Here is a 14,269-nt window from a genome sequence, read left to right as displayed (position 1 = left end):
CTTTCTCCTCCTGCCCTCAAACTTTACCAGCCTCAGGGTCTTTATGGTTCAATTCAAATCTCTACACTAGACTACTGGAAACGCCATAGCTTTGACCATACGGACCTTTTCTAGCAATAGATAATACAGTGCTTACTATGTACCTGGAGTTTTCTGAGTGTTTTAATAGTACAAATTAGTTTTGTTCTAGCAGACTTGTGAGTAGTTACTGTTACCCCGGGCTTCCCAGGTAGTATTAGTGGTAAAGAACCCACCTGCCAGTGCAGGAGACATGAGACATGGCTTTGATCCCTGGGTGGGGAAAAATTCACTGAAATAGTAAATGGCAACTGAATCCAGTATTCTTTCCTGGAAAATCCCTTGGATAGACTATTCTGGCAGGCTGCAGCCTATAGGGTTGCTAAGAGTCAGACACGACTGAAGCGACTTAGCACACACGTGCTAACTCATTTTCAGGTAGGTTAACGGAGAAGGCAATGGCACCCCACTCCAGTACTCTTGCCTGGAAAATTCCATGGACGGAGGAGCCTGGTAGGCTACAGTCCATGGGGTCGCTAAGAGTCGGACATGACTGAGCGACTTCACTTTAACTTTTCCCTTTCATGCACTGGAGAAGGAAATGGCAACCCACTCCAGTATTCTTGCCTGGAGAATCCCGGGGACAGCGGAGCCTGGTGGGCTGTCGTCTATGGGGTCGCACAGAGTCGGACACAACTGAAGCGACTTAGCAGTAGCAGCAGCAGATAGGTTAAAATTAAGGTACAGATGTGTTATGTAATTAATACATCATTACACAGCTAGTAAGTAGCAGAGTTATGATTCAAATCCAGTCTATTGACAGAGGAGCCTGGCGGGCTGTAGTCTATGGCGTCACAAAGAGTTGGACACGACTGAGTGACTGAGCACACACACATTTAATTCTTTACTGAGAAATTTGAATTTACAGATTTTTCAGGTACGAAATGAAGGTAATAGAACCTAATTCATTGGGGTTTTGTAAGTGCCTGGCACAGAAAGTGCCAAGTATTATGAATGGAGATGATAGATAATTGAACATAAGAAACAATGAAACATAAGTTTCAGTGCCTTGCTAATTTTATGAGAATTGTAAAAAAATGCCACAATAGTGTAGGTTATTTTCCCTAATATCCTCAAAACCCTAATTCTGTGAGTCTAAAACTTCTGAAAATTTTTGAGAATTCTGAAGAGAAGATAAATTTGCTGTGGTAAAGCATTTATTTAATTTTGGAAAGAATTAATAGCTTGCCTCATCTTAAGTTATTTGGATGTTAAAAAGGTAACAAATGCAGTTTATTTTATACCTCATTGAATAAACTATGCTTTGGCTTACCTAAAAGACATTTAAAATGTTTTAAATGGCTTACCTAAAATATGTAACACAACTTTGATGTGGACTTCTTTCTTTCTTTTTTTTTTTAAAGTCGTTATTGAATTTGTTAAAATATTGCTTCTTAAAATCCTTAAGCCAAGGGATCTTAGCTCCTTGACCAGGGATCAAACCCACACTCCTGCATTGGAAGGCAAATTATTAGTCACAACTTTATACAATGTAAGTACTTCTGTTAAGAGTTTATCCATTCACCTTAAATTGTTTAATGTGTCCTATGTAGTATTGGAAACTAGAAATTGGATCTTAATTATTAGTTGTAAATACTACCCCTCCTTTGTCTCCCAAGTAACTAAATTAAGAATATTTTGTCAAGGTTGAAAAATATTAATACTTTGTAACACGCCAAAGAATTGATGCTTTCTAATTGTGGTGCTGGAGAAGACTCTTGAGAGTCCCTTGGACTGCAAGGAGATCAAACGAGTTAATCTTAAAGGAAATCAACCCTGAATATTCACTGGAAGGAAAGATACTGAAGCTGATGCTCCAATACTTTGGCCACCTGATGTGAAGAGCCGACTCATTGGAAAAGACTCTGATGTTGGGAAAGATTGAAGGCAGGAGGAGAAGGGGTCATCATCAACTCAATGAACATGAGTTTGAGCAAACTCTGGGAGACAGTGAAGGACAGGGAAGCCTGGCATGCTGCAGTCCATGGGATTGCAAAGAGTCAGATACAATTTAGTGACTAACAACAACAACAAAAAAATGTGGTTGTGGCAGATCCTGCTAAATGCTACTGCAATATCTTTTCTATTCATTATTACTTCAGAAGTGAGTTTTTTTGGAGAGGCAACATCCCCTACTTTAAAAATTATTTTCTATCTTCCTCTGCAGCTAGAGATGGGTATTTGACATAACTCTGACCTAATATCTTATAAAAGCACAATCTGGAATCAAGATTGCCGGGAGAAATATCAATAACCTCAGATATGCAGATGACACCACCCTTATGGCAGAAAGTGAAGAGGAACTAAAAAGCCTCTTGGTGAAAGTGAGAGAGGAGAGTGAAAAAGTTGGCTTAAAGCTCAACATTCAGAAAACTAAGATCATGGCATCTGGTCCCATCACTTCATGGGAAATAGATGGGGAAACAGTGCAAACAGTGTCAGACTTCATTTTTCTGGGCTCCAAAATCAGTGCAGATGATGACTGCAGCCATGAAATTAAAAGATGCTTACTCCTTGGAAGGAAAGTTATGCCCAACCTAGACAGCATATTTAAAAGCAGAGACATTACTTTGCCAACAAAGGTCCGTCTAGTCAAGGCTATGGTTTTTCCAGTAGTCATGTATGGATGTGAGAGTTGGACTGTAAAAAAAGCTGAGTGCCAAAGAACTGATGCTTTTGAACTGTGGTGTTGGAGAAGACTCTTGCGAGTCCCTTGGACTGCAAGGAGATCCAACCAGTCCATCCTAAAGCAGATCGTTCCTGGGTGTTCATTGGAAGGACTGATGTTGAAGATGAAACTTCAATACTTTGGCCACCTCATGCGAAGAGTTGACTCATTGGAAAAGACCCTGATGCTGGGAAGGATTGGGGGCAGGAGGAGAAGGGGACGACAGAGGATGAGATGGCTGGATGGCATCACCGACTCGATGGACATGAGTTTGGGTAAACTCCAGGAGTTGGTGATGGACATGGAGGCCTGGCGTGTTGCAATTCATGGGGTTGCAAAGAGTCGGACATGACTGAGCAACTGAACTGAACTGAACCTTCTTGAAATACAGACATGAGGCTGGAGATAAAGCAATGGGTTTGCAACTAACAACCCACAGACACGTAATGGGTGGTTGAGCCAAAGGCAGAAGCAGCCAGTGGTGTCAAGTAACTGCTCTGGCCATCTTTGTCCTTTCTACCTTGGGACTTCTTTCTACCTAAGAAAAACAAGCCCCTTAGTTGTTTACACTTCTTTGTTTTCCTTCTTTCCTTCTTTGTGTTTCTGAACCTTTGACCCTTAATTTATAGTTAAACATTTTGTCAAATTGTCTTTTGTTGGACTTCTGCTTCTGGCCAAGATGGAATAAAAAGAAAGTGGTTTAAGTAAAAAGTAGAAGAAAATACATGAAACAGTTTTTTCAAGACCTTATGCATCATGGTCAACATTAATTCTTGTCTGTTATCTCTGTAAAATCATAGCTCTGGCAATACAGGGAAAACAGACTCTGTTGTGTAATACCTGGAGATTGTTGCACAAATGCTCAGAACAGAAAGCCAGAAGCAAATGTTCCGACAGAGTTAGTGATGACTAAAGCTGGATTAATATTTATGCCTAGTTCCCGTGGTACTGCACTGTAACACATTCTCAGTCATTCAGTCTTATTCTCTGATGGCCACATTACATTTTCTATTATATCTATCAAGAGTTGAAAAATAGCAATAAACCCATAATCATCCCCAAGTATGTTAATGATAAGCTGAGTGCTATAAATATGAACTCAAAATCAACCCTGTATCCCTTCCCTTGACACACAAAATGCATATGTGTCATTTTCCTTTTAAATGTTTAGAAACATATTTTTCAAATTTTTCACAAATATCACAAATAATTTTTTAGTTTATGATGTTATTTTTACATTTTGCTCATATGCCTACTCTTTTATTTTTCTCTTGTGCTGCCCTCATGAGATAAAATGTTACTATCATTGACCAGCTATGATCACTAAGCATGGGTTCAATCTGGTCAGTCTGTAAATAGCAAGAGAGCAAACTTGGTTACCTAGTCAGCAATCATTAACAAGAGAAGCTGAAATGGAGCAGGACCCTATGGATCCTTGTCCCCCATGTCCTCTGCCTGACTTTTGTCTGTGGAAAAACTTTTGCCAAAGAATAAGCCTAATCAGAGCTGTGAGAACATACAGAAACAAAGGAAAACAGTCAAAGGAGACCAAATAATAAAATGTACTCATTAAGCATAGTCAAGGACTTTTAGTTTCCTCTCAAAGGCTATAGATAATATTCTGAGCCACATCCTGTGAGCTGTTTTATAGATACTGAAACCATCCCACCAGGTGGAGAAGTTAACTACATGATGATCAGACTTCAGCCATGACATAAGCTGACAATTCTGAGAACAGGCCTCAAGAAATGGAAACAAAGTGGCCCTGGAATTGAAGATTAACTGTACTTAAAACAATCAAGATGATGCTGGTCAGATCACTGACCAATTTCAAGGTGACTGTCAGAGCTAACTATGCTGTTTCTGTATTTAGCCCCCTCTGTCTACAAAAGCTCTTGCTCCCTGATTGTTGGAGCTGAGGGGAATTGGCCTTTGGACAGGAGTCTGTCCTCCCCCTGCCCCCAGTTGTCCACATACAAAATAAAGCAAACTTTTCCTTTACACCAACCTTGACACTTTACTGGCTTTTTGAGAGGTCTGCAGCCAGACCCCACTTTGGGTTACAAAACCAATCAGCCTTTACCAGGTTCATTACCCATTACCTTGGCATCATTAACCCAATAGCGTAGCAGTTGCCATACAAACTACCAAGGTAGTCTTCATTTTCACAAAAAAGATTTAGAGAAATGTGGCTCAGAATATTGCCAGAAGTCCTGATTTCTATATTCCACAGATGGTCTACTTGCTTGGAAAATGATAGTTAGAAAAGCAAGAGCTAGGATAACTGAAACGACTAGAAAGAGATCTGCCCTGCTACTGCCTTCTCAATGTTGCTTAATCTCACCAAGATCATATTGTACACAATTGAGGACCATATTTTATTTTAATATTCAATTACCCCCAAGTTGCTGTGTATACAATAGACTATATAAATATTGGCTGTTTCACCCTTTTTGTTTACTTAATACTGTGTCCTATGTGATCTTGTCTGTAAACATGAGGCTGTATGTAACTACAAGAAACTATGAATGTTAATATTTAAGTGGTTATTAAATATTTTCTATATTCCAGAAAGTGTTCTATCTGTCCTAAATGTTGTGTTATTTAATTTCCAAAAAAGAAACTTTAAGGGGTAGATAAAATTCTTACACCCAAATAAGTTCAGAGAAATAAGTTAATTTGCCCAAGTTTGCACATCTAGAAAGTTGTGGAGTTGAGATTTAACATAGATACTCTGTCTCTAGATTCTGAACTCTTTTAACTATGATAAAATTTTCTTATTTTAATTTTCTTGATTATTTTTCCCAGAAAAATAGCCTTCTAGATCAGTTAGAACTATTTGTTATTTTCAGGTATATTAAAATACTTCATTACATCTTCTTAACACTAATTTAGATATCAAAGTTAAATTGAAAAGTATATGAAATTGCCTTTATTCAATCATTTTTTACCTACAATAATGACTAATTCATTTGGGTTTAACTAATACTATATTTGAAGAAGAACCCTGCCCCCAAGACAAATACCATTTATCTATTTCAAAGCTATTAGTTTAAAATTCTTCTCTCCCATTCTTTAATTATAGACTCTTTAAGTGGCTCTTCCAGAAATGAGACATACTATTAGAGAACTGAAAAGAGCATCAACAGTTTTATAGTCACCTGGGTCTGGATTTTACAATTTGTTGGCTAAGATCCTCTTGGTATCTTATCATGTTTGGTAAAATATGGTGGGTAGTAATACCTTCCTTATGTTCTTTAGTGAGAATTGAAAGTAATAAATTATTCCCATGCTTTGTACATCACTTGGCATATAGTGGGCTTTCAGTAATAACTGTTCTTATCCTAAAGTAATTCAACTTAATGCTGCTTAGAATTTTCCTTCTGTTAGCTAAGGTGAATATTTCTGCATGTCAAAAATGATAATTCTTTTCTTAATCTATTTTTTAAGTTACAATTTGAAATAAATAAACCATTTAATCAATGCAGGAGATCCAGTCTTGATCCCTGGGTCAAGAAGATCCCCTGGAATAGGGAATGGCTACCCACTCCAGTATTCATGCCTGGAGAATTCTGTGGACAGAGGAACCTTGTGCAGTACAGTCCATGGGGTCACACAGAGTGAGACAGGACTGAGCAAAATTTAAATTTTCTACTTCTCTATAATCCAGTCTTTTAAATTTCTCACATTTTGCTTCAAAGACCACTTAAATAATTGAACAAACTTGATGGATATAACAGAAATTAGAATGAAATATTAATTTTTTAAAAAACATAATATATTGAGTAATAATGGCTTAATCATTTAAAAATTTACTTTCTTTTTATTCTTTAACTGTATTATATAAATATAAATATTTATAACATAAATGTATAATAATATATAAACATTATATTATATAAACTATATTATACATGCATGCATACATGCTAATGTCACTTCAGTCACCTCCGACTCTGCAATCCTATAGACTGCAGCCCGAAAGACTCTTCTGTCCATGAGATTCTCCAGGGAAGAATACTGGAGTGAGTTGCCATGCCCTCCAGAGGATCTTCCCAACACAGGGATTGAAGCTGCATCTCTGATGTCTTCTGGATTGGCAGGTAGGTTCTTTACCACTAGCGCCAGCTGGGAAGCCCACACATGAGATAAACATATAAATCTATCTATCTAACTTTGTACAAACCCTAAGTATATGGCCTGATGATTTTCACAAACTGAACCAATACTCAGACCCAGATCAAGAAACAGTACATAACCATTTTCCAGAAGCCCACCTTGTTTACCCTTTCAATCATTACCCATCATTGGAAAAGACTGATGCTGGGAATGATTGAGGACTGGAGGAGAAGGGGGCAACAGAAGATGAGATGGCTGGATGACATCCTTGACTCAATGGACATGAATTTGAGCAAACTCTGGGAGACAGTGAAGGACAGGGAAGCTGGTATGCTGCAGTCTGTGGGGTTGTAAAGAGACAGACATGACTGAGTGACTTAACAACACCAACACCAAGAGTAACCAGTACCCCAACGTCTAGGAGTATAATTGGCTTTTCCTTTTTTAAAGAACAAACTTTTGTATCAATGGGATCATGGGATCATGTAAGAGTATCCTTTGTGCTTTACTTCTTCCACTCCACATTATGCATGTGAGATTCATTGGTGTTATTGCCTGTAGTGGTTGTTCATTCATTCTCATAGCTGTGTAGAATTCCACGGTATGAAGATACCACAATATATCCAGGTGACTGTTGACATACCGTTAGATTTTTAAATTATGCAGTGTCTCTGATTGACTTATTACAGATATAAAGAAGCTAAGACATAAACTTTAACTGATGTTAATGAAATATACAATTCCTTTCTTAATAGATTTCAACAGATATTTATTCAATGCCTACTGAATACAAAACGTAGTGGTAAGTACTATAGGAATTATAAAGACAGGACAACACTTTCAGTAGCTAATGTTTTAAGAAAGGAAACTTTAGATAATGTAGGGTTTTACAATTTAAGGTAACTTTTCATAAATACCCTTAGGGGATGAAGCAAGGTTATGCAAAATTGTTGAGGAGAAAAAGAGGATAAAAGAAATGACTGATGGGTCTGAACAGGTTAAAGCATTTTATTTAAATCATCTTGAAAGGAAAACACATTTGAAGTTTGGAAACCAAATTTGAAGGGCAATTCAGAGAAATAATGTTGCTTCTGTTACATAAAACTACCAAATGAAAAAGCCGTTCAATATAATCAGTACCACAAACTAATAATTACTTGTGAATGTATTCCATCTGATACATAACTCACTGAGCTTAATAAAGTCAAAATTGACATTCCATAGAAAACACTGGCTCTTTACTCAAATAGTAAAAATATTATAATATGTTATTTTTAAATAAAGCATATCATAAAATTCAGTTAATATATACCTCTCTTTCAAATAAGCAGCTGAATAACTCAAAGTTTTTCTGTGATTCCTGCAAAATTTTATATACTGTAAAGTAACTCAAAACTTTGTTCATATGTATATAGGTGCCTATACAATATTACTCTAAAATGCCTAATGATTTATTCTACAAATGTTCGTTGAGTATCAACAATCTGAAAGCACTATGCTAGCAACCTAACATACAAAGATGATAAAACTGGGCACTTGCCTTAAGGTAGATTTAAGGGGAGGTACACTAAAAGGATTTAAACAGATTTTGGTCCCTGCCATGATAAAGGTATGCACATCGGGCTAGTCAGAGCATATCAAAAGGGCACCTAGATAAGACAGGGGACCAAGGAGAGAAACCAAGAGATACTTTGTGCAGAAGGTAACTCCTGAACACAGTCAGAGACTTAAGGGATAAGTGGCATTTTGTACTTTGGGCAATCAGGAAAAAGCAGATATTCAGGAGGGAATGAATGGAAGAAGGTTGGGCACAGCCCAGGATGGTTAGAACTATGATGCTTATCTCTATTTGTGCCAACATAGGCCTGCTTTTCAACATTTCTCCCGTCTTTATTTTTTCAAATATTATTTTTTTATTTGGTATAATCCATACATAACTAACTATTTATTTTTCACCCCTGAGTCTTGTGTTATTCCAGCTTCTGTTAGCATGTCAAAGAAAAGTCCTCTCTTGTGTATCAAATTCTGTGGTGTTTCAAATTCTGTAATTCTTCCAGAGTCTAGAACAAGTACCCTGCAATGTGAAAAGAATCCAGTCAGGTAACCTATAATCGGTGTTTAAGTTCACCTTTCTTGTTCTTGCAACTGTAAAGTTTAAATTACTAGGTAAGTTCTGTCAGTACGAAATAAAAGTACAATTTGACTCAGGAAATATATCAAGTTTTCTAATATTCTCTTAGCATTAACGCATTCCTCTAATTATTTTGGAAAGTATCTTCCATACTATTAGGGGACACTTTGTATCTCTCAGCACAGATAAAATCCGTTATTAGTGGCAAGTAATTACAGTGTTTCAGATGTACAATAGCTATCTCTGTAGAAATTGTTTTATTTCTGAAAACAAATAAAGCATACCTGTCTGAATCAATGATAGAATGCAGTCTGTGAGCAATTGTCAGGATGGTGCAATCAGAAAACTCCTTCCTGATTGTGGTCTGCACCAAGTTATCAGTCTCAAAATCGATGGAGGCTGTTGCCTCATCCAAGATGAGAATTTTTGTTTTTCTCAGCAAAGCACGAGCAAGACAGACTAGCTGTCGTTGTCCAACACTGTTATAAAAAATAGTAAAATGATCTCAACAATGGATTTTATGGTCACACACTTCCTATTCTAAAATTCTGATGACATTGTTATTCTCTTCCTAAGCCACATTCATTCATTCTTTAAGAAGTATTCCCTGAGTGATTATGCCAGACTCTGGTCCAAGTTCTGCAAATAGAACAATGAATTAAACAGGCTAAAGTCTGTGGGTTTACATGGGGAGACAAAAAAATAAACAAGATAAATGAGCAAAAGGCCTAAGAAGAATTCGAAAATACAGAAAGGCAGGATGTAAAATGTGGTCATGGGGTGGATATTTTTGATGAGCATGCCAAAGAAATCCTCACTGAGATGATGCCTTTAAATTCAAGACCTGAAGAAAATGGAAAGTGAATCTTGCAGATTTCCAATGGGAACTTGCTCCTGGCAAAGTGATGGGCAGATGTAAAATTCCTGAGGCAGGCAGGAACTGGCCTGGCATATTCATGGAACTAGAAGGAGCCAAGGAGGCCAAGGTGGCAGAAACAGAGAGGGAGAGTGGGGAGTAAGCAAAGAAGAAGCTGAGTCATGCAGGCTGTGTCTCTTAGGTGCAGAGAGGGTCTAATTGATTTTCCTTAGGTTTCTGATCACATAAAGGGATTGTCCTAAGACATCAAATAGTGATGAAGAAAAAGCAGCACTTTGTTGTCGTTCAGTCTTTCAGTCGTGTCTGACTCTTTGCAACCCCCTGGATTGGAACATGCCAGGCTTCCCTGTCCTTCCTATCTCCCAGAGTTTGCTCAAACATTTTTTTTCAGGAAGAAAGCTATTAGGGTAGGAGTCTTTACTAAAGAAGTGTCAGTTAACTAATGACTTTCCACACTGTATTGTTGCTTTCTTTCCCCTTCATTTTCCTTCACCAGCAGTTTTCCAGCTGGTGGCTACCATTTTATTTATTTCTTGTCTCTCTTCTCTAGAAGGAATCAGCAAATGATGTGCTTTAAACAACAAAATCCATGGTGGCTTACGAGTGACTTCCTTCTGGGGCTAACTTGTTTCTAAAAAGCCTGGAATGAGTAACTCAGGCAGGCTCTGTTCTTCACAGCTTACCTGAGGTTTTCACCACCCTCTGAAATCTCATGCAGCAGCTTCTTGGGAAGAGACTGCACAAACTCTTTTAAGTGACATAGTTCCAGCACCTCCCATAGCTCATGATCAGGATACTTGTCTAGGGGATCCAGGTTCATCTGAAGAGTTCCAGAAAATAAAACAGGATCCTAGAGAATAGAACAATCACTGGTAATCTTACTGTCACATGAGGCATGCATACATTAAATAAGGAGAAAGCAAAATGATGAAACACTAAATGGTTATCAAATTCATTTTATATTGAAACCAAATGCAGAAGATCAGAATAAGCTGTGTTTGATTAAATCATTATAAACTTCCTGATTCTTCTTCTTTCTCTAGTTAATAATGTTGAGAACAGCTTTCCAACCACAATAATAATGATGATAGTAGTCACCATTTAGTCAGGGATATAATATAATATGGGCTTCCCAGGTGGCTCAGTGGTAAAAAAAAAAAATCCAGCTGCCAATGCAAGAGACAAGGGTTTGATCCCTGGGTCGGGAAGATCCACTGGAGAAGGCAATGGCAATCCACTCCAGTATTCTTGCCTGGAGAATCCTATGGACAGAGGAGCCTTGTGGGCTATATCCATGGGGTTGCAAAGAGTCAGACATGAGCTAGCAACTAAACAACAACATAATATATAATATAGAGAAGAACAGAATAAATGTATCTATAGTATGTATATAATATTATCAATTAGCTCACCAACCCAGAAATATGGAAGCAAACACCCTTGTTAGACAGATAGGGAACTAGAGGTTTCAAAAAGCTCTTGTCCAAGGACACACAGAAAGTAAGTGCTTAAGCAGAATTCAAAGACAACAAGTCCATGCTCTTTCCAATACATTTACACATCTAATGAAACTGCATTTTACTACACCTGTTTTGATTTATAAGAAAGGAATGACTGTTTCTTTTCTCCACCAATTTTTTTCCCTGCCATAATTTCAGATTTTACTTAAATTTGTTCCAAAGTAAATTCATGAATGCCAGTATATGTTTAAACAATATGACAAAGAGATGATAGCTTTTTAAATATTTTTAGAAGCAAATATAAACATACTTCATAAATTCTCAGCTCAAATCTTTCAAACACAACTGAATGAGTCATATTTGACTGTAGAAGCATATTATTGAGCTGATTTGCATACTTGTTAATGATTAAGTTCCTTTGATGCCACAGATGGAAAAATCAAAGGAGCTGGAAAAAAAGATCTAACTGAATTATGGTTCCTTTCATTTTTTAAAAAATATTTCTAAACCTCAAGTCAAAAAGTCAAAAAAGTCAAAATTCTACATTCAAAGTACCAGCTAAGCAAAAGCCTCACTAATTGCTTTTTTCTTCTAAAAAATACCAGTGTGTTTCAGTCTGATTTCTTCATTTGAATTTTATTTGTATTTACTATTATGAAGGAAACTTGCAAAGCAACATACTAGTTTTTCAAATAGATAGACGCACTTAGGAAAACTGCATCAGGGTAGAGTATTTAATAGGATTTAATTACATAGTTATTTTTCACAATATATTTAAAATAATTTGGCTCTCAAATCCAAATGTATAGGCTTGAAAGGAATATATTCTTATAAAAACAAAAAAAAGAAGTTTACCAGAGGGAGTTAAGACAGACTAGCAGCAAAACAGTCTTTACCTGTGGAATAATATTAAGTTTGCCACGAAGGTCATGAAGCCCAATAGTAGATATGTCAATTCCATCAATTATAATTTTACCTCCTGATCTTTCTACAATTCGAAATAGGCAGTTTGATAGTGTTGATTTGCCTGCTCCAGTTCGTCCCACAATTCCAATCTATAATGAATTTATCATAAACAATTTACACAGCACTTAGTGTAAGGGAAGAAGACCTTTGTACTGACAAAAAAAATACATTATGTGTCTGGTAAATGGGATCTAACTCTGCCAACTAGAGCAAACTTGATTATCATGGAAAACTTAACATGACTTTCAAGGATCCATCTTTATTTAGATACCACTTACTCTGGTGGCTTAGACGGTACAGAATCTGCCTGCAGTGCGGAAGACCTGGGTTTGATCCCTGGATAGGGAAGATCCCCTGGAGAAGGAAATGGCAACTCTTTTCAGTATTATTGCCTGGAGAATTCCATGGACAGAGACGCCTGGTGGAGTACAGTCCATTGAGTTGCCAAGAGTCGGACCCAACTGAGCAACTAACTGTTAGACTTTCACTTTACTCACTAGAAAGGCTTGGGCTAATTTGTGTGTTTCCTCAGGTTTTCAATAGTTCAGTTATCACCCAACAAGAACTGCCCCAGGCAGAGCAGATCATCCTTGAACCATCTCTGAACTAGCCATTAAATGTGGGGTTTAAAGAGAGAATGATAATGGGGTTGTTTCCATGAGACTTTCAGAACGAGGCTTCTCTACCATTCTTCCTCCAGCACAAACAAGCAAAGGAGATGAGAACCCTTTGCTGAGATAGGCTATAAAATCTAAAGGAATGCCTGCAAAACAACTATTGCATCAAAACTACTAAGGGTGGTCATAGATCATGTCTGGGGATTTTGGACTCTTGGACAAAAATAACCAGCTTGTCACAAGCATCCAGTGATTGCAGTGTTCCTTTGGCCATGAGATCTAAAGCAACTTCTTCTGGGTGTTGATTAGTGTCTTGGTGTTAATGCAAACACTGGATGGAGAGAACATTTGGTGGTTGGTTTGCTCTAATTAAAGATCTTAAATCTTAAATCTGACATACTACATCAGAAAAACCAGAATACACTGAATGAAATAGAATAATTAAAATTCTACAATTATTTCCAAAAATTAATTTGTCCTTGAGGCTGCCTCAGTGGACCTGGTTTAGAGGGTTAAAAAAGGAGAATTTGGGGTTATCTGAAACAAGTCTCAGGAAAGGGGAAAGTGGAACACTGCTGTTAATTAAAATTTAATTTTTTACCTTTATTTATTTGTAAAATATCAATCTAATCAGGGAAATAATGTTTTCATAAAACATTTTGAAAAAATGTTGGAAAAATATAGAAGCAAAAATCATCTAAAATCCCAACACCTGGAGAGAATCACTGTTTATATTTTGTAACTGTCCTTTTTGCTATTAGTAATATGTCTATCTGTTTGCTTTTTTAAAACACAAAAATGATACACTGTCAACAGATTTGTATATTGTTCTTATTAACTAAATTACATCTCAAGCATTTTCCCATTTCACTGATAGTCTTGGAAAACATGATGCCACTGACTATACAAATATTCTTACCTGTGTATTACTGGATAGTAACTATTATCTTACTGTCTTATTGTTGCACTTCACTTACTAGAGGAAGTAAAAATAAAATACACTAATAATACTGGATGTGTAGCCAAAGGAAATGAAATTTGTATGATGAAGAGAAATATGCACTCCCAAGTTCATTGCAATATTACAGTAGCCAAGAGAATATCAAAACAACCTAAATATGTGCTATGGATGAATGGATAAAGAAAGTGTATATATATATATATATATATATATATATATATATATATATACATATACATATACATATATAATTCTGCCATAAAAAATGTAGAAAATCCTGCCATTTGTGGTAACATGGGTGACCCTGTAGGCCATTATGCTAAGCAAAAGAAGCCAGACAGAAGAAAACATTTTATGATCTCACTTACATGTGGAATCTCAAAATGTCAAAC

The 14,269-nt window shown here is 36.8% G+C and overlaps 1 protein-coding gene across 3 annotated transcripts in view; it reads right to left on the bottom strand.

Moving 5' to 3' along the window:
* Positions 1–7,846: 7,846 nt before the first annotated feature.
* The window catches only part of LOC145531089 (multidrug resistance-associated protein 1-like), a 100,449-nt gene continuing 94,026 nt past the window's right edge, over positions 7,847–14,269 (bottom strand). For all 3 annotated transcript variants that reach the window (XM_081552590.1, XM_081552598.1, XM_081552605.1), the window contains 4 exons: positions 12,230–12,388; positions 10,557–10,723; positions 9,281–9,475; positions 7,847–8,939 (listed from right to left, as the gene is read on the bottom strand). In XM_081552590.1, coding sequence (XP_081408716.1) covers positions 8,807–8,939; positions 9,281–9,475; positions 10,557–10,723; positions 12,230–12,388 — 654 coding nt within the window. In that variant the 3' untranslated portion in view covers positions 7,847–8,806. The remainder of the gene's footprint in view (positions 8,940–9,280; positions 9,476–10,556; positions 10,724–12,229; positions 12,389–14,269) is intronic.

The sequence above is a fragment of the Giraffa tippelskirchi genome, chromosome 2 (genome assembly GCF_054371585.1).
Source record: "Giraffa tippelskirchi isolate mGirTip1 chromosome 2, T2T-mGirTip1v1.2.pri, whole genome shotgun sequence".
NCBI classification, from domain to species: domain Eukaryota; kingdom Metazoa; phylum Chordata; class Mammalia; order Artiodactyla; family Giraffidae; genus Giraffa; species Giraffa tippelskirchi.
Note: the sequence above shows the minus strand (reverse complement) of the source record. Positions and strands in the feature narration are given on the sequence as shown.